The 25,871-nt window shown below is 35.7% G+C and overlaps 1 protein-coding gene across 4 annotated transcripts in view; it reads left to right on the forward strand.

Annotated features, from left to right (window-relative positions):
• Nucleotides 1–25,871, forward strand: part of PHF14 (PHD finger protein 14) — a 168,892-nt gene that overhangs the window by 105,057 nt on the left and 37,964 nt on the right. For 2 of the 4 annotated variants that reach the window (XM_021385973.1, XM_021385974.1), the window contains exon 17: nt 8,141–8,258. In XM_021385973.1, the coding sequence (XP_021241648.1) occupies nt 8,141–8,258 (118 nt within the window). Of the gene's footprint in view, nt 1–8,140; nt 8,259–8,871; nt 9,051–9,083; nt 9,731–25,871 lie in introns of those variants that run through there. The other 2 variants (XM_021385975.1, XM_021385976.1) reach the window with 2 other exon arrangements.

Raw genomic sequence — 25,871 nt, forward strand, 5'->3', positions numbered from 1 at the left:
TTGGATCACAAACTTATTCTATCAATCAGTCTAATTGTACTTGTGTATGAAGAGTGATGTTCTAACATGTTTAATGCAAGAAAGTACTCCCAATTGCTCAGATTGATATCACAGCCTTTAAAAAGCCTCAGCTAGTATGTGCTGTCCACCTCAGCAAGAGATGTACAGAAAGTCCAAGGAAAACAAAATGAATGATGAGCAGACTTCAAGAGACCTAAATGAAGAGGAAAGCTTAAAATGTTTGGATTGCTTTAATTTAGAGAGGACTGGGGAATCCATGTCTTCAAAAGTCTAAGTTCTTAGAGAGATGAAGACAGAAGTTGCTGCAAAGAAGGAGAGAATAAAGTTGTTCTTCAGGTCTGGTCAGATGTTGTAGCAAGATGGCTTACAAAAGCAATAGTAAGGATTTGTTAACAATAATTGCACTAGAGAAGTGAGGGAAGTTAAATAAATTCTGCCATTAAAGTTTTTAAGGCCAGAGTTATGTATATTAAAAATTTTGATGTTGTTACTCTTGCGCGTACTTGTTAATCCCAGGGGGATTTCCAGCTTTATTTTATATGTTTGTCCCCTAGCAGAGTGTCTGTATAGGATTGCTTTCTTTCTTTGGCACTTTCTTCTGACATTAACTACCTTAGTTTTTAATCTTTCTGTAATCATCATGTGATTCATTATGTCATTTGCCTCTCTTTTTTTCTGGAAAGCCAGATGTTAACACTCAATATTTCTCCTCTTGAAAGAAGTGTGTCGGCAATCTTCACATCTGTAATGAGGTTTCTGTCGCAGTTCACAAGCAGTGCACCATTCCGTTTAACTAAGTGTAATTTGTACACTTGAGAATGGCACCATACATGCAGTCATATATTACTTGTCAGTGGAGGTAATTCTGGTCCTTTCAGAATTTCTTGTTCTTTCCAAGAAAGAAAGTATTTTGCACTCCTTGTGGGGGGCTGTAATTTGACTAACGTTATCTTAATGTGTGTTGGAGGAATTGTCTTCACAGAAATACTTAATTAGAACTTAAAAATACTGTAAATATAAGCTCTATACAGTAGTTGTACAGTATTAACAAAAATAAAAACACATCTAACATAGTGTTGATGTAGCGTTTCCTCTTGTTTAAGTGGGCCCTTAGTGAATTTTGCAAAGTAATTTAATGAAGCCTTGTGTTTTGTAGTATTGAAGTACTATGAGAGAGAGAGAAGTGAACACTTCATGCTGAAAGGAAGCTGTTCACTTACAGGTATAGTAAATAAAGTTTCTTTATAGCATTCATGTAAATCATTGTTTATCTACAAACTAAGTTTCATGGAGATGAATTACTGACAACCAAGAAAAATCTGGATTACATAGAACTGTCTCATAAAGACGGCTAGTTCAGAGTCTGTCCTTACCCATAAATAGTTATTTTTTTTGGCTTTTGCGTTGCTTATTTTGGTTTGGTTTTGTTTGTTTCTGTTTATTTTAATATTAAAAAGCAAGTCGGAGAGGTGGCAGTTCTGTGCTTAGTATAATAAATTTAGCTACAGAAATCTGTGTCAGATAACGCTTTTTTTTCTTTCACTCATTTATAAATAATTGACACTTTGTCAGTACTGTTAAAATGAAATATTCAGTGCTTAGGTTACCTAATGATAAGCATCTTGGGCAGAGGGGAGAGTAGAAGCAACATGAAGTGTTATTCTTTCCTTCTGAATTTATAGATAGAATGTTTCATTTAGCTTTTTGCTTTAAAGTAGAACTTCTTCCTAACTTTCAAAGCCATAGAAATTCATGCTGTTATATATTATAACTACTGCTAAATATGGGATTTGCTTAAAAACTCATTTAATGTAGGAGATGCTGAAAAGCATAGCACAGATCCTCTAGGGGAATGAAGGTTTTCCAGCCAGATTATTGTATGTTAAAGAGAAAAAATAGTCATTTTATTAATGCTCTTGAGAGTTTTGACAAAAATTTAAGTAAACTGGAGATTAGTATGCGGTTTCCCACATCCAAAACCATCTCGGTACTTTATCCTGAAACTACTATCAGCTGAGAGTCAGAAAACATGTCCTGCTCTGTGAAGACATTTTGTCCAAATACTGTCTTCAGTAGGACGTATATATATTATATTCTGTGTCTTATATATTTATACGGCATAGAATGTAGTAATCATCCAGCTTTAGGTGTATTCACTCGCCTGTCTGCAATAGCCATGCCCCCTCTCGCTTTTTGTGTAACAGAAGAGAGTAACAGTCTGCTGTCTCATCTACTGTTACAATCTATGGAATTTAGGGACTTCGTTTTAATATGACTGCATTGTACCTAACGTAGTAGAAATTTGAAAGTGGCTTTTAATCACTTTCTGTAATACAATAATCATTATCTTTCCCAGAAAGAGTATTTTGTTTAAGTCAAAATTATGAAAATAATAGAATCCTAGATAAACTTAGGGCATCTGACCTGACTGCCCACTCAAAGCAAGACTGACTACAGAGGTCAGTCCTCAGATTATATCCAGCTGAATTTGAAGCATCTTTGGAGACAGGCTGCTGTTCGAGATAACCAGTTCCTGTGTTGCAAGTGGCTGTATTGCTGGGCTGTGTCCTGTATTATGTTCAGCATTCAGTGCATGTGCATTCATTTCACTGCTGGAATCTGCCACATGCCGGATGCTAAAGTCACCTAAAGCTTTACAGGTCGATATGAGAGGACTGTTCTAAATTGCTCTGATGCTAATTATTTCTTAAAACTGTAGGCCAGAAACTGCAAGATGACTTGACATCCATTTTAAGCTTTTATGCCATTGGTAGGCAAGGGATTATTTTTTCTTGTTTTTTTCTCTTTTGCTAAACTCGACTTGCCTTTTCAGTCTGAAAGCAAGAGTTGCTAAGGATCTAGACCTTAAATTTAAAATGAGAGCATAAATGGGAGCACGGCATCTCTTTTCCTTCATGTTTGACCTATATGATGTAACAGCAAAGTGAAAGCAATTTCTGTCAGAATCCATGAAGCTGAATTGAAGAATTTTGGAGTAGAATGGCAGGGTAAGATATGAAGACTTGAAATAGCTTCTTTTTGTTTTAAGAGATGTCAGAAGAGAAGGCTAAAACGAAGAATGCTTTTCACATATTTCGTAATACAGAAATGTTTTGAGGGCCTTCGCTTAGTGAGGAAGTCGAAGAATGTACTTTCCAGACAGCATTATAGCTGCAGTAAAATGTAGAGTTATATTACCATTAGATCTTTGATTAAATTTCTTCTTTAAATAAGGGTATTGGAAAGTGACTTCTTTGGCATCACATGTAGGATTTGCTGTTGTAATCTCTTTGTTAGTACTCACTCCTGTCATTTGTCTGATGTTCCCAGTACAATTAAGGTGTAATAGGAGCACTGCTCACCTGCTTCAGCCTGAAGTCACTCATCTTGGATTGAGGGGTTTGAATTCACTTAAGCTTACTTTGTTTTTTTGGAATGCTTACGTGCTCAGAATCACAGAATGTTTTAGGTTGGAAGGGGCCTCCTTTCCATCAGGTTTATCATACAACCACTAAAAAGAAGCAGTGCCTTAAACTGTCATAGATGTATTTAAAATGTTTATCTGAACATTCAGTAGGGACACAAGAATGTGCTGCAATCTGAAGTGAACTCTTTGTGCATGTCTCCAGCTGCTTGCAATCTCAGTGGCCCAGCACTTGGATGCTGAGGAATTAAAGGGGCCAAAAGACCAGTGCCTGAGAGGGAGCATCTGCTCTTCAGGTCTTTAGAGTCAGAAATGAGGTCAAACCTCTACTTCTGAGAGTTTAAAAATTCTGGATGAAGTGACTTATAATTTTGATGTAATTATTTCTCAGTTTGCCAGAATAACTCTTAAATGACAAGTTCTCTAATTTTAATGCTGACGATGGTTTGTCAATAATGTATCTTTCAAAGCTGTTGTGATGAATAGGAGTTAGTTGATCTATTTTGTGTTTTGATCAGTATAGTAACTTTTGGCATGACACTGCAGACAATGTGCAATGGTGTGTTCATATATGAAAGATTTTCTGTAGTCTCTGAAGCATATTTGTGAAGTTGTATTTAAAGATTAGCTTGTTAATGTTGTATTTCAGGGACATGTAGATAATTACTTTTACAGCTGTAGATGGGTGATGCTGTCTTGTGAATGCAAAATAAGTTTCTTCACTCTAGCTGAGTCAGCTCTTTCTGGTTTTATATATTAACCAGTGACTTAGAATCATGCCAGTGATGGGCAGGTTTTCCATTTGCTGTTCCTGTGTAAAAGCACAGTGCTCCCATTGCTCCCATGAAGATTTCTGCAGGCCAACTGATAAGACTTGCTCCTGTGTAGGTAGATGCAGTGCAATGAAATTGGATGTGTGTGTTGAGCTCTGTAAATAAAATGAGATTGACTCCAGCCATTATCTCATTTATCTCATTTACATTGTAAAATCAGTATCTACAGTATTGATTAGAGGATAATTAGTTAATTATGAACAGGAAAACAGAGTTATGTCGGGCTTGAGCACAGCCAGCTGTACTGCCTAAAATAATAAAAAAATCCAAGGGCATGAACAGATGGAGATCACTTTATTAAAGAACAAAGCAGACATACTTCAGGTATAGAAATGCCTAATCAGGCTTTCTTGCTGTGAAGATGTAGCTGACCTGCACTTTGTATTTTATAGGTGAAAAATATTTTCCTTTATTATTATTTAATTTATTAATGCATCAGAATTCACCTTTCTTCTTCACACCACATTTTCTTGGTATATAGTGGGCATATATCTATCCTAATTAATTGCTGGAATGAGGAACACAGCAATTTCTAATTTTGATGCATAAAGTGATTTCAAGCTTGTTAAAACATTGATAGTAAGCAATTATCTGTCAGTTAAAGATAATTTAGAAGGTTAGTTTAGCTTATATTTGTGTGGAGCTCTTTTTGTAAAGTTTTAGGTCCATTTGCTAGCCAGACCACTGAAAATGACTGGGCACTTAATTGCAATTATAGATTATGTACTTAACAGTGACAAAAAAATATCCACAAGTAATATTTGCTAGTTTAAGGGCAGTTTGGAAATGTGACTTTGAATCTTCAAAGGTAACTATTTTTAAAGTGGAAGAAGCTGAAGAGTTTCTTTATCTTGTATTTTTTTTCCCCTCAGCCTAGCAGTTTAAAACTGGCTCTCTTAAACTGTCCTCAGGTTGGAAGCAGGTGGTATTTGTGAATGACAATGCAGTGTAGCACCTTTGCTCTGTAAGAGTCCAAGGTGTGACTGATCTATGAGCCCATTTACTGAAAGACTGTGAGGCTGTCAGTGTGACGCTTTTTGTGACCCAGCAATTTCAATCTTAGTTTGAAAGTGCTCCTTATTCTGTATCTGTTTCTTATTTTCTGAATCTGACAGTGGATTTGCTGTAATTTTATATTTCTAGACAAAAGAACACAGTAGTATTTTCTTCAAGGCTTAGTCTCAGTTTACTACTGCTGTTTTTTAACATAGGCATAAGGTCTTTTTCTGGAATTAGGAGTTATGAATACCAGTATTGTTTTCTGTACTAAGATGTGTTTAAGCTTCACTTTTTGTCCCAATTCAGTGTCAGCAAACAACAGGCTTGCCAGACAGCTAGCATGTCATCTTCAACCATGGTACAGTCTGTATTCATCTAGTTTTCCCAGCATCATGCTCTGGGAACTTCAGGTTCTGTGAAGTTGTATTCCTCAGTACAGAATTGATATTCCAATAAAAGGCAGCATGAAGAGACTGTTTCAAAATATTTGACATAGTCTCAGTTTTAGCCATGCAGCTTTTTATATTTTGAGAATGCTTTGTTATTTGCATATTCTCAGCTGTGCAAATGCAGATAGAAGCTGTCTAGTATCTGAAAGCTATTTAGTATCTGCAAATTTTCACAAGTGTTAGCTCGTCTAGGAAAATGCAATTTTTGTCCTGCAAATTAACCAGCTTTGAAGTAATGAAAGTAATGATATAAATTAAAAATGCTCAGCTTTAGAATGGGGCTTTTGCATTTACTTTCACCATGATCTGGTTATTTTAGCCCAGCCTTTGCTGACGTCCTCAACGTACTTCTGAAATGTGGCTGAAGGTGAAGTTAGGAGATACCACATTCTAGGTATTTTATAAAAAAGAAATATTTTATTAAAAAAAGTGAAGAAATGTGGCAAAGTGTAGTTCTGAAGGGGAAACAGTTTCTGTTGAACGTAATACGTAAACAGTTCTGAGTATAGGCAGTTGCTTCAGAAAAAAATGCAACCTGAATGCTGTTTGAATCTGCTGTATGAGTCTTTATTTTGTGTTACTTGGAGGATCCCAAACAGTTTGCAAGAAGGGAAACTTCAGAGCTCTGGTGAGCACTGCTCAAATGCAAGCACTTGTGTGAACTGGATTCTAGATACAGAAATAGGTTAGTAAAATTGTATTTCTTTACAAATGAGAGAGAACATTGGGGCTCAAAGGAGGTTTGATCTTTTGTTGAAGGTCACATGTGCCATTAAGATATAGGTGTATAATCTCATCTCCAATTCAACTTTTCTGTTACTTTAACAAGAAGTAAAACTACTTATATATTTAAATAGTATATTTCTACATTTGAACTGAAGAGAATGATTTCCTTGTTTAAGTTTTCAGTGTGTTGTTTGTCCTGGAATTAGAATTATATTTAGTTATTACTAAATAATCCAATGGATATGCGTTATTTCCCATTTTTAAAAATACCTAAACCATATCATTCCAAACTTGTACAGTGCTGACAGGTTTGCTTCAAATTCCTACTAGCAAAAGACAATACAAACAAGGCCTTTACCAGTGCTCGTGTCTCATGTATAACTTCTAAAAACAGAGGGCTTCCCTAGCAAGCATAGGTTTGACAACAAGGAGAAACATAATAAGTTAGATAAAGTAATTGTCATCATAAAATAGTTACTTCTCTTTATGTGGAAAACAGTTCCTGGAGAAAAGTCACCTATTTTCTTCTGTTAATACAGCAAGATGCTCTGTTACTTGAATCCTTCTTCTGTCATGCACTGCATGTTCTGTTTGTTGATAATTATAACACCTTTGTCTTCTATCTGATGATGACCATGCTATAGTCTTATTGCAGTTTTCAGAGATTTTCATGTTTTTATGTTCTGTAGCGGAGAAATTGGTGGCAAAGGAAGCAGAGAAAGAAAGCACAAGGGAATTCTTAGAAATTTTAATTTCTATTTAATTTCCTATTGTTTGATATTTACATTGGCTTCTATTCAGAGTCTATTTCAGAAAGAGAATATTGCAAAGTAAATTTGAAAAAACTTTATTTTTCAAACAAAAGACTGTAGGGGATATGAAATAAAGTGAAGTTCTTTAAGATGTATGAAAATACTATCTTCTTTTAAAATATTTTTCTTCTTTTGAGCATATTATCCTTTTGAGCAAAGATCTGTTTGTAAAGGACTTGTTATACTATAGCATTTCTTCAGTTCTGGTACATTAAGAACAGGTGAGCAAGGAAATGATATTCATTTTGACCTTCACAAGTTAACTAAACATAGTACAAAACAGTAACAAAAAGATTTATTTTAACAAAAGTGTTATTTGTACATAGGGCAGTCTTATAAATGAAAGATAACAGTGAAATCCTTTTAAATAGTCATCCCTTTCCAGCGCATTGAAAGAGAATCAGAAAATTTTTTATGCTTTGTGAACTGCATAGTTACAGTTTAAAATACCTAATTTATATCTGTAAATTATACTTGAATTATTGAATGTGTGAGCGTTTCACAGTTTGCCTGGTAAAAATAGATAAGTGAAATGTCTATGAAAAATCAATATTGCCACTGTTTAATAAAAAAAATATCTGAATAAGCAACAAAAAATGAACTGGCTATATTCTATTCTTTAATTAGCAACTCTCTTTAATAATATCCTTTATATAAGATAGTGGTGAAGGTGATGCATGAGTGTCTGCATTGGAATATTCCAAATTTAGCAGAACATACTTGGCGTTTGAAAATACACTTGTAGAAAATGTACTTTCCGTACCATGATAATGGATCAAAGAATCATGCACTGAGAATTGCAGAGAAGCTCAATGCAAAATAATACAGAAATACAATTTATATATACATAGATTTATTTATTTTTTTCTTTCACAGATGCGATGAATGCAGACTCTGTTACCATTTTGGCTGTCTAGACCCTCCCTTGAAAAAGTCTCCCAAGCAGACTGGCTACGGATGGATTTGTCAGGAATGTGACTCTACATCTTCCAAAGTAAGTTAATTCATCCTGTGAAGTAGTTGGAGTTTTAACCATCTTACAGCTTTTGTTGGAATGCTATAAATTGGTATGTTCTGAAAAGCAGAAGGTCATAAAATGATTTCACATTCTCTGTAAAACAGGTTAAAAAACAGAATGTATGCAAAATGAAAATAATCAATAAAGAGAATTTTATTATCCGAGTTACATGTTTTCTCTTCATATTATAGTGTTCTCTCTGGCAAAGGAGTGAATAAGAATACTAAATCAGGATTGGTAATATTACAGATAAGTGAAAGTATTTTTGGATTAGTGTAGAACAAAAACCTCTAAGGACAGAGATAGAAAATATATCTTTTTCAAAATTAATGAAGATGGCTTGATTGAATAAATCTGTTGATTTTAGTGGGTTTTGTTTGTTTATTTTTTCCAGTACTGGTAAAAATTGTGAAAGTTATTAATAGTTTATACTGGTGAGTATGCCTTCATTAAATATATAGCATTTTAAAGTCAGAATTAAATTTCTGATATAGATTAGCTCACTTTAGTAATATAGACAGAAATAGTATGCTTCTGTAGTACTAACTTACTAAAAAATAAAGATGTGCTTCTTTGCTTTTCTGTACAGAAGTTTCCATAGTACTGGCATTCTCTTCTGTCACCACCATAACCTGGGAAGAGACACTTTATACTTAATTTTTAAAATTGGATTTACAAATTCATCTGGTACATCAATGTTTTATTGTTTTTTTTTTCACTGTTGTTTGTTTGTTAAAAAAAAAAAAACACTTTAGAAGTCTAGAATTTTAGTTTGCTCTGGTCCTTTCTTGGTGTTTGCAGAATATTTTCAACTAAAAAGGACACAACTATGCAGAGGTGCTGTCATAAGTTGTGTGTTGCCATATGTGGATGTTGCTCTAAAGAAGCAGATACCAAATGTACAAATATATTCTTTGACTTGCGACTGGGAAGAAATGGTTCTCAGTTTCACGAGGTGGGGGAGTTAATTAAATTCTTCTGTAAGGAAATATGAAGACAGCCATCGGAAATTTGCTGTCCACTACATTTTGGACATCAAGCAGTCTTTCTCGAATACCGTTTACATGGAATGGACGTTCCAAGAGTGAATTGAAATTGCTGAATTTTTGTCACCTGCTTAAACTAAAATGGGTCCTTGATAACATTAGTTAGAATTTCTGTCTCCAATTTCCTTGACTTCTTCTGAGTAAACAAACTCAAAAAAGTGGAGTTTGTAACTTTTAAATGTTTAGAAGAGAGATTAGAACGCTATGTACCGGATAAAAAATATAAAATACTTTATTGTGTAAATTAAGTATGATTGACGTCATTTTAGTGCAGGGCATGTGTTAATTTTAAATTGAAAATCAGATTGTTCTGGAGAGTAAATGAAGTTTATTGTTAGATTGACAATGTATTTTGTATTATGTTAGTGATTATTACAAATTAAAAAAATGTTTGTTATTGTATCTGATTTTCTTTTTTATTCCATAGAGACATCTAAATGAGTATATTTAAATAATAAAGTCATTTGCGCTTTCACATTCAAGCAATTTGAATGGTATTTGAGTGAAAATGTATATGAAAGGTGCTTAAAAAGTTGTCTTATGAGGACTCCTTGTGGTTTTGGGTAGCCACTTTCACATTGCTTTTTCACAAAGCTGTGCAGAGAAATTCTCTGAAAAAGCTGCATTTTTCTCTGTTTTAAAATCTTTTTCTGGAGCATTTACTTGGTTTTACTCTATAATGTTTTACAAATTCAAACAATTCAGTGTTGAGTTACACTCATTGCAAACCTTCCTTAATGTGAGCATGGTTTTAGAAGGTTAGGGCTTTCTTTATGTACTTAATCATTTTTGCATCCAGTTTTCTGTGTGGTTTTACAATGGTGTTATCTATCACAATTTGATGAGGCTTTTTCTGCCCCTTTCTAGAGGGAGTAGTCCCTCAGCTGTGTACATAGAGATAGAGAGAGGAAAGCTGTAGAGAAAGTTGCTTGTTTGCTGCACTCTGCCTGACCTATGGATGAATTGCAAGCTTGAGATCCCAGCAATTTCAATCTCTCAGTCACTTACTAAATCCAATTTTTGGTATGTCACAGTGAAGTTTCTAGTACGGATTATAGCAGCGAAATAGGATTGAATTTCTAGCTTTTGCCAAGGAGGCTATTGTTTAGTTTTCATTCCTTCAATGTTCTTCATTTGTTATGATCCAATTTAAATCACTGTTAGTGTATATGTTTTAAAATTCTACAGTGAAGTCTGCAGCAGTCTTGGCCCTTGGAAACAATTGGTAAGTAAATTACACTAATTCAATGAAGAGAGGCGATAGTGCATAGCATGCAATGATTTAATGGGTTTTTACTTCTAATTACAGTTTTCAATTTTACATGTTTGGGAAGATCTGCATAGTGCTGACAGCAAATAATGTGTTTTTATTTTCAGATTTTGCTAAACACTTGTAGATGGCCGTGGGGTAAGAGATAATAAACATATGCTTTACATTGCCATCTATCACCAGTGTGGACGTGCTCCTTCTATTTTGCTTAAACTAGTCACAGGACTCTCCAACAGTTGTGTCAGTTCTTCCACCATCATGGAGGAAGAATTCCCATATTACCCTGCCTGTCAAACAACAGACAGGCAGAGACTTTGCTGTAGGGCACGAGGGCAACGGCTTCTCTGCTGGTAATACTCACTGTCACTTTATGGAATGGGTGAAGCTCACTACTAAAGTCTGACAAGCTCTCTCATCTCAAAAACATTGTAGATTTTGTTGCATCACATGAAAGCTGAAGTGAACCCATAAGGTTTCCATTTCTGTAATGTCATCCATCTGCCCAGCAAAATTATGGTGTGTTTTAAGTATTGTCGAACAGCACTCTAAATCGTAAACTTCATGATAGTTTCAAATAGTGATATTCGGAAGGAATGTAGAACATTTAAAAGTTGAATTTAATAATTCAGGAATCCTTTCTATTGCCTTCCTTTTAAAAAGTACTGTTTGAAGTATCTCTTTCTATTTCAAAATTTTGCAAAGTACCAAGGCAGAAAAAAAACTTTAAAAATATATCATGCTAGTTACAATGACCGTGGTCATTGACTTCTTTGGTTTCGATCTGTTCATTTTTGTGTACAATCAATTTTGCAAAAAGCTGCAGAGTGTAGATGTCAGGTCATTATTTGAGCGCTGCAAGATCAGCTGCCTTGCCTGTAGGCTTCTGTTTAGTTTGCTTTTATTTCATCTTCTTGTGGTATTGCATTTTTTCAGTGGAAATAAATTTGTCAGAGTATGCACATAGAATTCTCATCTAAACCCCTCAGTAAATATTTTCTGGAACTACAAATCCATGATACACCAGCCCAGGCAAGTAGCTTTTTTTTTTTGTATACCTTTCATGTTGAAAAGCAATTGTGGCAATTTTTACTTAGTAGCAAAGCAGCAGCACTTCTTTGGATGTAGCTGGCTTTCAAATCTCTTAATTTGGTCAGAAAAAAAGGAAGTCCATTATTTTAGTTTGTGGAATTTTATGCTAATAAAGTGATGTGAATGTTGAAGAAGTTCTCTGAGGAGTGTAGAAGTCTCTCGTCTATTCTTGGGTTATGCAAGTGTCAATTTCATGATATGTTTAATTTTTATTTTTTTTTAATTATTCCTTTATCTCAGGGAGTATTTTCTCACACTTGCATACTTTCATACAACTGTGTTCAAAAATAAAAGTAACAGCAGAACCAAGAAATCCCAATGTCAAGCTCTCAAAACGTAGGAAACACCCAGCTCAAGATTGCATACAGCACTGTATTCTTCTTGTGGCTGTGCGTGAATTTATAGCCTTTAGTAAGTTCACGCTGCTATTTTTTTCCTATAGGACCCCTGCCTTCTCCCATTTAGCTGTTAGAGGTCACTGAAAGAGAATGATTTGGGTTGAGTGTTAGAAGAAAATACTGTCTTTAGGTTCTGCACGGAAACAAAAATGACCGTTTCAGGAACAGAAAAGAGAAAGATTGCCCTTATGTTTGAAGTAGTTGAGTTGTGACTGGAAGATTGAATTTTACTCTCCTCTCACCCCGAGCTCCTGTGTGTGCTAGACAAAATAAGCATTTTTAGTTGTTTAATATTTTTTTTCTCATTTGCTGCTGCCCAGCTTGGATCCTTTGGCCTAACATGCAAAAATGAATTCTCAGAGCTGCAGCTGGTGATGGTGTAATCTGGGTTCTGAAAATCATCACAATGATGTGGTCTGGATTGTTGCAACGGAGTAACAAATTTATTGGAGTTTTTAATTCTTATCCTCCCTGTGTCTTAACTTCCTGTTTGTGAAATGCCATTACTATGCCCTTAGTTTAGACGTTTTCCTTAAATTTGGATGAATTGTTCTCTGGAACTGCCTTTTCCTGTCCATGAACTATAGGGGCTAAACAATTTAGATTAGCAAGGGGATTAGTCTGAGTGGGATTCTGTTTGCTTGAGTACTCAGAGAAGATGATGGAATCAGTGTTACGTTGACAGACTTTATCCAGGCATTTACTAACATTCAGAACAATACATTTCCAAGAAAGCGGAAATGTTTTTAAAGTGGAAAAGTTTTCAGTGGTTCATACATATACAAGAAAACACTATTAGAATATAAAACATGAGGTTGACACAAACTGGTAATATTATATTTGCACTTGATCATGTCTTAAATATGTTTTATAGTACTTTTGTAGGTAACACTCTGTGCAAAAGTAGTTCCATTTAAAACGCATCTTTCCAAAAATACACACAAAAATCTGTATTATTAAAGTTCCTTTGTATTAACTGAAACTTGTTTTGATTGCATATTCTGACAAAGCTCTTGTAAAGAAGCTGTGACCCTAATTTAGTTAGTGCACCTTCTTTTGAGAGGACAGCATACAAGCAAATGTTCTGCCACCAAAGCAAACATCACAGCAGCTGGAAAATGACAAACGAATACTGCTAACAAATCTGCTAGCTGATAGAAGAAGAACATAAATTGAATTTTTTCCATTATGCTTTATGCAAAAGTTTTCAGGCTTAACTTAGTATTACAGAATAATGAATTGCATAGTGTGAGTGACCACATTTGAAAAGGTGGAATCTATTTTCACTTCTAAGGGGTGTGGATATTATGATGTATTTTCTTGTGTGTTGATCAAGAACAATACAGTCAAATATTTTTGTATTCATATGTTTTAAAACTTTTTTAGTAGAGTTGAATGATGCTACATAAATCAGCTTGGGACATGTTCTGTGTCATTCAATAAAAGCTATATAAACATGTATATTTATATGTATATATAAACTGGAAAATACACAGTTATATTGAAGTCCTTGTTTTCTTAGATTTGTGAGGAGCCATCAAACCTTGGCCACTGAATGATTTTCTTGAAATTAAACAAGAAAAATGTATCCAAATGGTGTAAGACTGCGTGAAACTTTAGCAGTGCTGTTTTAAGAACTTTGGTAATGCCAAACCGTGTCACAGGATGAATTTTGACTGTCCAGACAGTCCAAGAAAAAAAAAAGTCAAATTGCAGTGTAGGGTAGTTCTTATCGGTTGGCTAGTTAATACTGCCAAGTGTGTTCTAGCATTTGCTCGCTAGGTATCATATTTAGAAAAATGAATTGGCACAGCCTTTGTTATTTTCTGGCAAATAAATATAAAAGACCTATCTATTGAATAATTTATACCATAAAATGTTCCAAAAATAATCAACCTTGAAATTAACTTAAGATGAAGCTCGATTTATACAGGGAGGATAAGCTCAGGATAGTGTTAGTTGGTATTAAATCGACAAATGAATCCAAATAATCAGATACACTCAGTTGCCAGAAGAAGATTCCCATAGTGTAAGTAGGAAGCTTAGGTTTTAGTGAAGAAAAAAGGTTAAGCACTGTAAAATATGTTTGGAATGGATGTTTATTTGAATTCTTCTCCACAACAGAATCAATTCAACGAGTTCCAAACCCCATGTTACTGGATGCCATATCCTCATCTTGGACTTCTAGTGCTTGCGCTTCCTACTAAGTTAAGCTTAACTGTAACCAAAACGTATAGTGAAAAATGGGCAATATGTTACAGCATTCTCTTTTTCATAACCTTCTCTGAATAAATCTGTTTTTGACTCATTACACAGAGGGCAGTAGATCTAATGCCAGCCAGAAATTAATGAAGTGTAGTTGTTCCAAATGCAAAAATAAATATCTACTTTTGAGGCATGACATCGGGATAGATCAGTGATTAATAATGAAAATGTTTTAAAAGGCACCTATTAGGAATGCAAAGTGAAATATATAATTTATTCTCAAATTTTGAAAAACTAACAGAAAAACAGTTATAATACGCTTGGTAAGAGCCTGTTATCCCAGATTTAAACTGCACAGCAGTTTTAAATAGGTATTTTTGTCAGTAAAACTCCTCTTTAATAGTATTTGGTACAAAAATTGTTCCATTTCCAAGATTCATTTTCCCCGTAGGTTTTCTTATCTAGGAGACTGAAGAAATCCCTTGCTGCTTCACTTCATTCATATGCTTTCATAACCCAACAATTCAGAATCTTTTCCAAAACTGAAACTTTGCATACCATTACAAGTTCTTTTTCTTAATGGGAGATAAGTAGTATAATCCAATGCCTTCTATAATGTCGAATGTTTTCTGACAAAAGCAGAAAAAAAAAGTTTCAAATAGAACTGAAAAGACTGATGCTTCTTGATGTCAGTAAACATGCACCCTATACTGCCTTTAAATTGAAGCAATTTATTTTTTTAAGAGGCTTTGTGAGTGTCTTATAAATCAAAGTATTACTTTTTGGCTTAATTGTAACTAAAAAATAGTTAATGAAGTGAAAACAAACAAGGGGTGGCAGCAGTTAGAATCAAGCTCGGTCATTAATTTTCACTGGTGTTAAAATACCCTTGTTAAATATTGTGAGCAGGCCTGGGGCCCCCAGTACAGGAAGGATGTGGAGCTGTTGGAGCAGATCCAGGGGAGGATCACAAAGATGATCAGAGGGCTGGAGCACCTCTCCTGTGAAGAAAGGCTGAGGGAGCTGGACTAGTTCAGCCTGGAGAATAGAAGGCTCCAGGGAGACCTCATTGCAGCCTTCCAATTCTTAAAGGGAGCTTATAAACAGGAGGGAAACTGACTTCTTACACAGTCTGATAATGATAGGACAAGGGGGGATGGTTTTAAACTAAAAAAGGGGAGATTTAAGTTACGTGTTTGGAAGAAATTTTTTACTTTTTTTAATTTTTTACTTTTAAAGAGTGGTGAGGCGCTGGAACAGGCTGCCCAGAGAAGCTGTGGATGCCTCATCCCTGGAGGTGTTCAAGGCCAGGTTGGACAGGCTCCTGGGCAGCCTGATTGGGTGAGTTGCAACCCTACCCATGGCATGAGGGTTGCAACTAGATGACCTATAATGTCCCTTCCAACCCAAGCCTGTCTGTGATACTCATCCATGTCTAATTTGTAGTGGAACGTTTAAGAGGTACCTGGTACTAATGAAGTGCCAGGCTTAGTAATTTGAGCGACACAGTACAGTGATGATATACTTCTAATGCATCTACTCCGAATAAACACAATCTAGTGTTTAAGCATCTAAAACTCTAGTTTAGATGTGATTTAGTTTTGATAGAATAACTATCACCTAGCATGAGGTAATGATTAAGGAAAGAAAATCTCTTCACTGGGCAGCTGTTAGAAATACCGCTGCTCCTCCTTACCTTCTTTAGGTTATGCTTCTAACAAAATCTGCTTACAATTATGGTTTATCTGGGAAATAGCTTTTCTACTGAATTATGGCTTACACTTCCTAAGCCATGACAAAATGAATTTACAGCCTAAGTCGCTCACTACCACAGTGCTGAGTGGCAAGGAGTCTCAGCTGGGACCTATCTGCAATTGGTAAAATCCAAAAAGCAGCTAGCATTGTGTCTATAAAGCCACTAAACCAAATTTTTTGCTAACTCATCATGAGAGAACGAAAAAAAGAGAATACGTTTTCAACACTGAGCAGCACCCCAGGATAGGAAGATTTTATAACTCCTCTCTAGTGTGCATGCTTTCAAAGTATGTGAGAAGGCTGATGGAAGGGTACTGTGTGAGTAGGACAGGAGGAATGCTTCTTGTAACTGGAGATTTTATCATTCTTACTTCTGAAAATTAATCTCCAGATATCTCCAGCTGTTGAGTAGCATTGTGATTGTGCTTTACACATTGAAGGTAATACACAGAAATGCAAACAATGTGGAGATAGCAGTATTAACCCAGGTTTGCTCCATTTTACATTCCTTTCTAAATGAAGTAGCAAAAGGAAAATACAAGCATGTGAAAGTCATCACATTTTAGCTGTCAAAGTATTATAAGTTACCATACTGTAAAATTCCAAAAATAATACTGAGCCTTTAAAGTATTTTTAGGGACTTCATACTGACAGTGGCGTCTAAAACAAATTTACCAATAAACTGTAATTGACCATTGCTATTTTCTGTTAGCAAGCCAGTTGAAGATTGTAACTGTTGTTTACTTATTAGTGGAACTCACACTGATTCTGAAAGCATCTGAAAATGAATGAAAAGCTCTGTAACTGGCTTCATTTTTTTTTAACTTTTCAAGCATTGGTAAATTTTTTGGCTTTGATGACAAGACGCCAGTAGTAAAAGCATATGCAGTGTACATGATCTTTTATAATTTGAATATTCATTCAAGAATTGAAGATTGTCAACAGAAAGTAGCGATTGGTGTACTTTACAATTGCAATACAAACAAAAGGAATCCTGGGAAGTGCAGGGTAGATCTAAATTCTGGTGACATCTCCATCCACTATAATTTTGCAAAGTAGAGTTCTTTTGCTGCTGAAAGCCTATTTTGTATATTTCTTGCTCTATGTCTTACACAGAACTAGAAAGTATGTAATTAAAGTAGATTTATGTATCTTGATTCCTCACAACTAGTCCAACTTTATTACCCTGCAAATTAACTTAGCATCTGTAATCAAATCGTGTACATTAGAGGAAGAATTAGATCTTTAATTGTTAGTCTCTGGATAGGATCTGAACATTGTATTGTAGTTTCCTAACTGCCTACTCATGTGTGCTCTCCAGGCTGATTTTATTTTAAAGGCTTTCAAAGAAATGCGGCCATGTATGCCACTTTAAGTAACGTGCCACTCATCAGTATAAATTACTAATGTTGCCTATACAAAATTCAATCATATTGAATCAGGAAAGAGAAAGGAGATGGGAGGGAGGGAAAAAAAAAAACACCACCAAAAAGATGCCATTTTATGAAGTGCTAAGCAAGTAATGAATTTTAGCAGAGTCAAGATTTGCTTTTTGTGGTAGTGTTAGATAGTAGTTGTGAGGCTGTTGCCATTCTCAAATAGAGATTCTCATACTGCCAGCCACTTTTAATCACATTTTACAGAAGACAGCTGGGCATTGCTGATTTGTGCTGTGTCAGCCACTTTCTGTGCAAAGGAGTGCCTCACCACTTGAATTTTAGCATTCTGTAGCAGAAAAGTTCCTTCTTCTTAAAATTGGCTCAGCAGATACCTTGTGTGGGAATATAACTGCAAGAGCATTATAATTAGCTCTACCAAGAAAGTACACAAACACTATGTGGGATTTTAAGGTGGCTTTTCAAAAGATTTTCACAAAACCCTTAAAATGCATATTGCATAGATAAATTCTGGCAGCAATTAAGTTTATCTCAGATTTTTGTAAATGTGTCTTTTCTAACGGTTTAAAACTATTATCTGGTTCAGTGGTTTGAAACACCTTTGAGCATGTTTGAGAAGTCTTAAGTGTATTTCAACTGCATTGAACTGTACCAGAAAAAAAAAATTATGCATGGAAAGCCTTGGAATCTGTAGATACCAAGGTTTTTTCTGGCTCCTTGTCTCATGAAGACTGACGGGCAGATGGTATCATTCCAAATGTGATATAAATAGCCACAGAAAAGAAGTGTCAAAAAGAAAATGACAAGATAACTTAGTATTTATGGAAGGCTCAGAAGTGTGCTTAGAGTGAATTAATCACGTTGTGTGTTTATTTTTGGAAATAGAAGGGCATCAGCAGATTGATACAGTAATTGACATAACTCATGTTAAATGTGTAACCAGTCCTGTGCAATAAATAAGGATACATATCAGATATTAATGTTTGCAAGTATATTATGTACCGAGTGAATATTCGATTTGTCCTATTGTTTTCTTCTGTTACATAATATCTCCATTACTTGTTTAGGATGAAATTTCTGCAAAAACCTGAGCAACTTCAGAACAAAAAGGTATTCTAAATACTTCTCTTTATTGCTCGTGGTGAGGAACATTTTGAAGGTTATTACAAAAATCTTCAGTGTCACCCACATTTAAAAGCTAATTATGAGAAAATTAAAATAAAGCAAAAGCCGCATTTGAGATGTGGTTTACTAATCTGTCATCATCTCTCACTGGAGTGACCTGTAGACCTGTTGTTGTTTGTGCTTTCAGGGTACAGGAAAGACAGAATCTGTGGAAAGCTCCTTGATACAAAACAGTATTCGGAATACAATTTGTCTTCTTCCTCAGTTAATATAGTTAATATACCCTGAGCCATTTTACTCGGTGAATCTTTTTTCCATACAAACCAATCTGCCTCAGCAGATGAGTTAAGTAATCTCTTGATAAATATGGCATTGAACCCTCTTAAGCAGAAAAGGAAAGTCAGACAGGGTCCCCCTTACTTTTGTTGAATGAATTACCAGTGAATTTAGGGAAGCAATCAAGCCTTTTCTACAAGTAAGGTATTAAAGGTATAAATGTGTCTGTCTCTTTTTATTACTTGGGGAAAAAAAAAAAAAAAAAAAAAAGAAAGATTTAGACCCCAGAGAGCTTTCAGTGCAGTCAATCTCAAGGGAAAAAAGGAAACGTGATAATGCAGGGTTAACAAGATTAAAGATGGCGTTTAAGATAGGCTATTGTTCTGAACATTTCCCGGTAGTCAGTAGATTCTGAAATGGTTCTGCATGCTGGTGTGCTCATTTTCGGGATCTTAATCAGAGGTGTCTTAATGTGCATTTATCATACCATTTTGGTTAAGATCAGGAATGCATTTTTGAAGCAAATCACTGAGTTGCCACCAATTGCAGCACGTGGGTTTACATTACAAAGCAGCCTCAAGAGTGTGCAAACTGGGTTCTGTTCAGGTGACAATAAAGCTAGAGATGGGCATGCAGTCTGTATGGCCAAACCAGCGATGTTCAGAAACACGTGCAATGCGTCTGGCTGATCCCCAGCACCAGGACTGTTCCTGCTGCATCATCGGTGATGGCACATCTTGGCTCTCCCTGTGTGTTGTACTGGGACTTGCTTGTGTAATTCAATCTTCATTTTTTTTTGATCTTTTGATGAGGCTTATCTATACTTTAAAATATATTAACTTCAGAATGTTGTTTGAAAATGCATTGTTTGAATACTCTAGTACCAGTTTGTGCCTGTTGCTTGCTTATTTATTGAGAAAGGAGGATTGAGAAAGCCCTGTTCTTTCATTCAGTCAAGGCTTATTGTTCATTATTTCTGACAGTTGCATTGCGTTTTGTTCGTTGTTGAAAGTGGACTATAACGAAGCCCAAAATATGTTTCATGAAACGTAGCGTTGTTTGGAATTCATCAGCTCCATAATTCTAGTCAAGAATTTCCTCCATGCTCCACTGCCCACAATGATGTATGCCTGGCGTATTTAATTTGTTCCATCACGTGCTTTCCATAGTCTTGTTCATATTCATCTGGGCGGTGTGTGCCACAGATCGTGCTATTGCCAGCCGTGTAGTCCTAGCTGATGCAGGAGGGGCCATGTCAGCACTTAGGAAGCATGTTTGCCTTTTAGAACACTCTCTTTTCTCTCACACAAAGCTTGGGATCTGGCTGATGTTTATCATTGGAGAAGTCGGATAAATACTTTTATGTTTGATATATAAGTTTCATGGAGATGTGAAGAAGCAACATCAAAAGAGAGTAATTTAGGCATGAAATGACTATTAAAATCACTCTTACATTTGCTGTATCAAAGGTATTTGTGTTTTAGTTTCATTGACTACAAAAGCTATTCCATTCCCATTTTAATAAGAGATTTTGTGGAACTGCATATCAGTAGTCTCGAGGTAGAGAGTCTAAAATGTAATGCACAGATATATTCTGTTTGGTTATTACATTTTGTAATTTGCATGTTTGTATAACCACTGTGTGCATAATGTTTTTAACTAAAACAATCTGGTCTACAATGTTATTTAAGCAATTATATTGAAGAGGATCTTGCTGCGTGTTTTTAATGCAGATTAGAATCAAAAAGGATTTTTGTTTTAAAAAGAGAAAAAAAAGGAAAATATTTATGCCCCCTAAAAACAGGGAGTATGAAAAAGGAAAATATTTGTGCCCCCTAAATACAGGGAGTATGAAAAAGGAAAATATTTNACAGGGAGTATGAAAAAGGAAAATATTTGTGCCCCCTAAATACAGGGAGTATGAAAAAGGAAAATATTTATGCCCCCTAAAAATAGGGTGTAAGATCTATATTTTGAGCTAATTTAGCCTCATCATTCCATATATCATTCTCACTGTTCTTAATTAGAGAAGAATGAAGAATTTCCAGGCCTTTTTGAGGATGCCTTCAAGCAGCAGCAATGGGTTTGACCTTTCAATTCCTGCAGGCTCAGCAGAAGATGGTTGATTAATGTCACCTCTGAAACTGTGTCAACTGGGCTGTTCCTTCCCATCTGAGTAAACAGCCCGCTGTCAGTGTGGCTCAGTCTGACAGAACAAAACATCCCTGTGTTTCAGCTGGCTACTGTGCACTAATAAGAGTATGTATTTCCATTAGTAGCTTAAACTTATTTGGAAGTATTCTTGAGTTACTGCACTCTACTGACCAGCGTGAATGAATAAATCAGGGGCACTTGCAAAATAAGATTCATAACATAACTGGTTGAAGCACGTTAAAGGATATCTGGGAGATTTTATTTTAACTTGGCACATTTTACAAAGAGATCTTAAAAGGAAGGCATAAGAAACATTTTTATATAAATGCTCATATATAGATGGATTCATTTCTTTTAAAATATTTCACAGCCTTGAAGAAGTGTTTCTGTTCTCTGCCTTACTAGTTGTAAGTAAAAGATGATACCTTTTGTCATGGGGTGCAGAAAGAGAGGGAGAAGCAGTATGAGGGAAATTAATGGGACTGCAAGAGGAGCCCTTGGCACAGAAGGAGAAATGTGAGCACACACGCATTCTTAGGAATGTGAAAGTTCTGCATGGAGGAATACACAAAAAGCCTCTCAGGGGAGAGCAGAACAAATTAAAAACTTGGGCCGTGGTGAAAAAGAGGGCACATAGAACCTTCCCCCAGAGCAGGATAGAGCAGTAACGAAGCGCTGAACCATAGGCAGATAAGTGGGTGCCATATGAGGAAAGTTCAGGAAGCTATAAAACGTACGTAATAAACTCAGAGTGCAAAATGATGTACTATGCAGTCTCTTTCTTTATTTGCTCTTATTACTGGGAAAAAAAAATCTGAAAGTGGGGAGATATGAAAACTGATGATGATTTGATAAGTAGCCATTGACAATTTTGTGATGCTTTTGGCAATTGCACATTTTAACATTGCTCTGTTTTGCATTATGTTGGGAAAATCTGGACTTCAAGGAGTTGAAAAGCAAGAATCAGTGCTGATGAAGATTTAAGAAGCTAAATAAATATTACTTTAAGGACATCTCAAAGGAAAAAAAAAGCTCTGTGAATGTGCTGACCCTATCTTGAGAATTAAGTTAGATGGTACAATTTAAAGCTTTGTTCCAACATCTGACAGACACTCTCTGCATGCTGATGCATGGTATTGAAGATTGTGTGCTTGAAAGAAAGTCTTTTCTGAGCTACGTTCTATTTTTGTTCAAATAAAGCAGCTGTTTTTTGAGCAGAAATCTTCTCAAGTGCTCAGTCTTCTGGATTGAGCAGGGTGTTAGCCAAGCATTGTGAGCAAACTTCATGTCTGCTTTCCCTCAGAGTGATGGAGTGGGGTAAAGCAAACTGCTTGGGCCAGAAATCATGTGGGTGGGCAGCTTGGCCCAAGGGGTGGGAGTAAGTTTACTGCTGTACCTTACTGCGCAGCTAACTGTGCTGTGTTCCTAATAACTTGTTGGGCAGTAGTTAGTGCCTGTATCCTAAATCATAATGACAAAAAATTGCAGAACAATACCTAGGAGGAAAATGGTGTTGAGAAAAAAGGCAAAGTATTGAGTTACTCTTCTATGCAATGATGATAGTGTAGTGCAGTTGTCTGACCCGTATATTAATAGCCTGCAAAAAGGTATTCATGTAAAATCTGTTACTCTGGTACACCAGCTTATTACCACATTATATGAGACATAGGGGATGTAGCACAAGAAAGATAGATATTGGCTTTTTCCTTTTATTGAAGAAATTCTAAAACTTTTTGATCATGCAAAAAGATGCTTATATCGTTATTTTTGCCAGTAGTTTGAGCCACAGTGTGTCTGTGATCAGTGGCATTAGACCATGACAGTCACAAGAAAGGTGTACTCCATTGCATTTTATACAAAAGATGAGAGTAGTGTCACAAACCTGTACTTCAATGGTTAATCCTAGTTTTTGTATTTTTATGTATTTTTAAAAATGCCAGCACTTGAACTGTTGATTTTTTTAACACTGTTCAGAGTCTTCAGGGTCATAAAAGCAGGTGTTGAAAGACAGCTTTCGATTGATGGGAGAGTAAAAGGGAAATATAAAAATGTGGGAGAGTTTGATTTTAAAAGGGAAGGATTCATTCTGCAGAGAGGTAGGATTAGTACTCTGACTTAATGCAAATGTGGAAAATGTGTTGATTAAAAAGGGAATGTGAATTCAGATTCCGGAGGTGAACGGTGATACCTTCAAACGGTAAAATGTTCTGCTGTTTCCTGTTTCTATTTGCATAAGATAAAGTTGGAAGAATAAATATGAAAAACATTATTTTGAGAGTGCTGTTTCTACCCTTAAATATATGTAGATTGTTGGTTTTTTTTTTTCCATTTGAAGAAACCATTCTTAGCAAACACCTGGCCCCGTTTCCTGTCATATTTTGTTCAAACAGTTTTAATAAAATTTAAGTAACATCGTTATTTTAAACAGCTGTGAAGGGGAATCACACTTTGACAGCTGGAAATGTAGGCAGATTTGGAAGATGCAAGCTTGTTTTTGTCAATGCTTTAGTTTTTAGAAAGTTAGAAGGATAATAAATTGAAGCAGATTGGTATTTAGTGCAGACATCTTGTAACTTTGTTAGGTCTTCTGTATTGCACAGTCTGATGAAAAATAGCGTGAGGCTAAAGTATGTAATGAAAGTTCTGTATTTGGAAAACTGAGAATTATAAAAGGTTTTTCTTTTGTCTCTGCCTTAAAGAGGGCAGCGGTTCTACGTCCAAATTGAGGTTTGTTACCTGAACTGAAGCATGAAGCAGTTGCTGAGCCATCTGCTGAGAGCCTGTTGTGTTATCAGTGTGCAGACAAAGGAGTCATCGTCCCTTCTCAAGAGAGGGAAGAAACAGCAGAGAACAAGCACGAGAGTGCACCAGGGGTTAGCAGCCCGTGTAAAGGCTGCAGCTGTAATTTCGTGTCTTTGGAGAGGGCAGAGGAAGAGATGAAATGGTCAGATGTGAAACAAAATCAGCATGAGGAAAGTGTCAAAAGGAGAATAGGAGGAGGAAGGGAAATTTTACAGATACAGAGTGCGGGTTTTAAAGCCTGTATTCTTACCTCATTAACCATTGCTGGGTAGAATGTTGGCAGTGACAAAGTGATTGATCTTGCGTGTGTAAGGAGATTGAGATAAGCTCTGTTCCTGCTGCGGCTTTACTTTGCCCATGAACTGTGGCAAATTACAGATACCTTGTATTCACTGGATTTTACCATATTCTACCTAAGATTTCAAAAAGACCTTCAAAGTGAGCACGTGGGGAGTAAGGGAGCAGGGAATGGTGGGAGCAGCTGGGATCATCTGCATCCTGAGCTTCTCAGGGCCCTAGCTCTGACCCAGCCCAGGCGTTTCCCATGTGGCACTGAAAATAGCGCTCACTGAGCCTCACAGCACCGCGGCACTTCAAGAAGCAGACTGATTTCTTCCCATAGTCCTTCAGCCTTAACAAGCTGGCTTCATGTTTTTGAAAGGGCTTTTTTTTTTTTTTCTTTTTTTCCTTTTGTAAGTCTAAAGAGGGGCAAATAATTCTACTTTGCTACTGTTAAAAGTCTTTGTTAGTAACTTTAGCTTCCAATTCATTACTGCAGTCATGTTCTCAGAGCCTGGTGTAAGAGATAAACTCTTTGCAAATGAAGACAGCATCCATTTTCTTTAAACCTCAGGCCACACAGAATTGATTGGGGTAATAAAATGACAGTACCATGTAATATACTGACAGCTCTTTAATTTGAAAACTGGTTCCAGGCTGATTCAAAGCTTGTTTAAAGCTAATTTATGGCTTGTGTAATTTTCAACTGGACCAAGGTAAGGGATGATACATGAAAACTGATGCAGAGTTAACATAATATATTCAAACCTGACAGCTTGAAATTATCTATAAAAGGTTTGGGGTCTTGTGAGTTGGTTCGTTTGGATTCTTTTTTGTTTTGTTTTGTTTTAAAGTAGCAATGGCAGACAAAGTAATTGGTGCTCAGCTGGTATAAGTACCATCTTAAGATGCTGTTTTTCCATCATTTTGTTTCAAATGCAACTTCTCATGCTTTCCAGCAAAGTCTTTTAAGCATTCTTTTTTATACATCAGTTCTTCATTTTCTTCAAAATCGGAGGCTGCATAGAGCTTCTGTTTTATATGAGTTGACATCTGTTGTGTCTCTACCATAAATGGGTAAACAAGTTACAGTATTTTATTTCCGTAATATTCGTTCATTATGAATATAGCCTTGGTAATGTACATGTCTGAATATATATATATGTATATATATGGAACATACATATACAATACATATGTATATATATGTATGTATTGTGTATTTAATATCTTTCTTTAAAAAAAAAAGTCCTCAAACTAGAACTTGAAAAACAAACAAAAACCCAACAATGTCAGCATAGCATAAAATGTAAATATTTTCCTCTGAAATCTATCACTTTTATGTAGCTTGCAAATGAAATCCCCATCTGTTCTGTATGCACTATTGATTTTTCAGTGTATTATATCACTGCTAATTCTGCACAGCAAAGGACAGAAACTAAGATAATGATGTTTACTTCCATTACAGTGGATGCAAATAGCAAACACTCCAAACAGGATGAAAATAAGAAAAAAAAAATTGAGTACTTTGAGGAAATTTCATTAGAGTTGGATGAACCTTTGATTTTTCACCTCCTACCTTTGATCTCTACTGCCCTGAATTAAAAAAAAATTAATAAAGTGCTGAAGGTCCAAGGTGCCAAACTGAAACAGCTGTGCTTTTGTGTCTGCTGCCGAGAAAGTGCAGACACACCTGCTGTCATGACTCCAGCGTGCACATTCCATCTCAGGACTAGAATATCCAATTTGTTATGTGTTTGTATCAACAAGTAATGCAAATCATATTTTTTTGC

This window comes from Numida meleagris, chromosome 2 (assembly GCF_002078875.1).
Source record: "Numida meleagris isolate 19003 breed g44 Domestic line chromosome 2, NumMel1.0, whole genome shotgun sequence".
In the NCBI taxonomy this organism is placed as follows: domain Eukaryota; kingdom Metazoa; phylum Chordata; class Aves; order Galliformes; family Numididae; genus Numida; species Numida meleagris.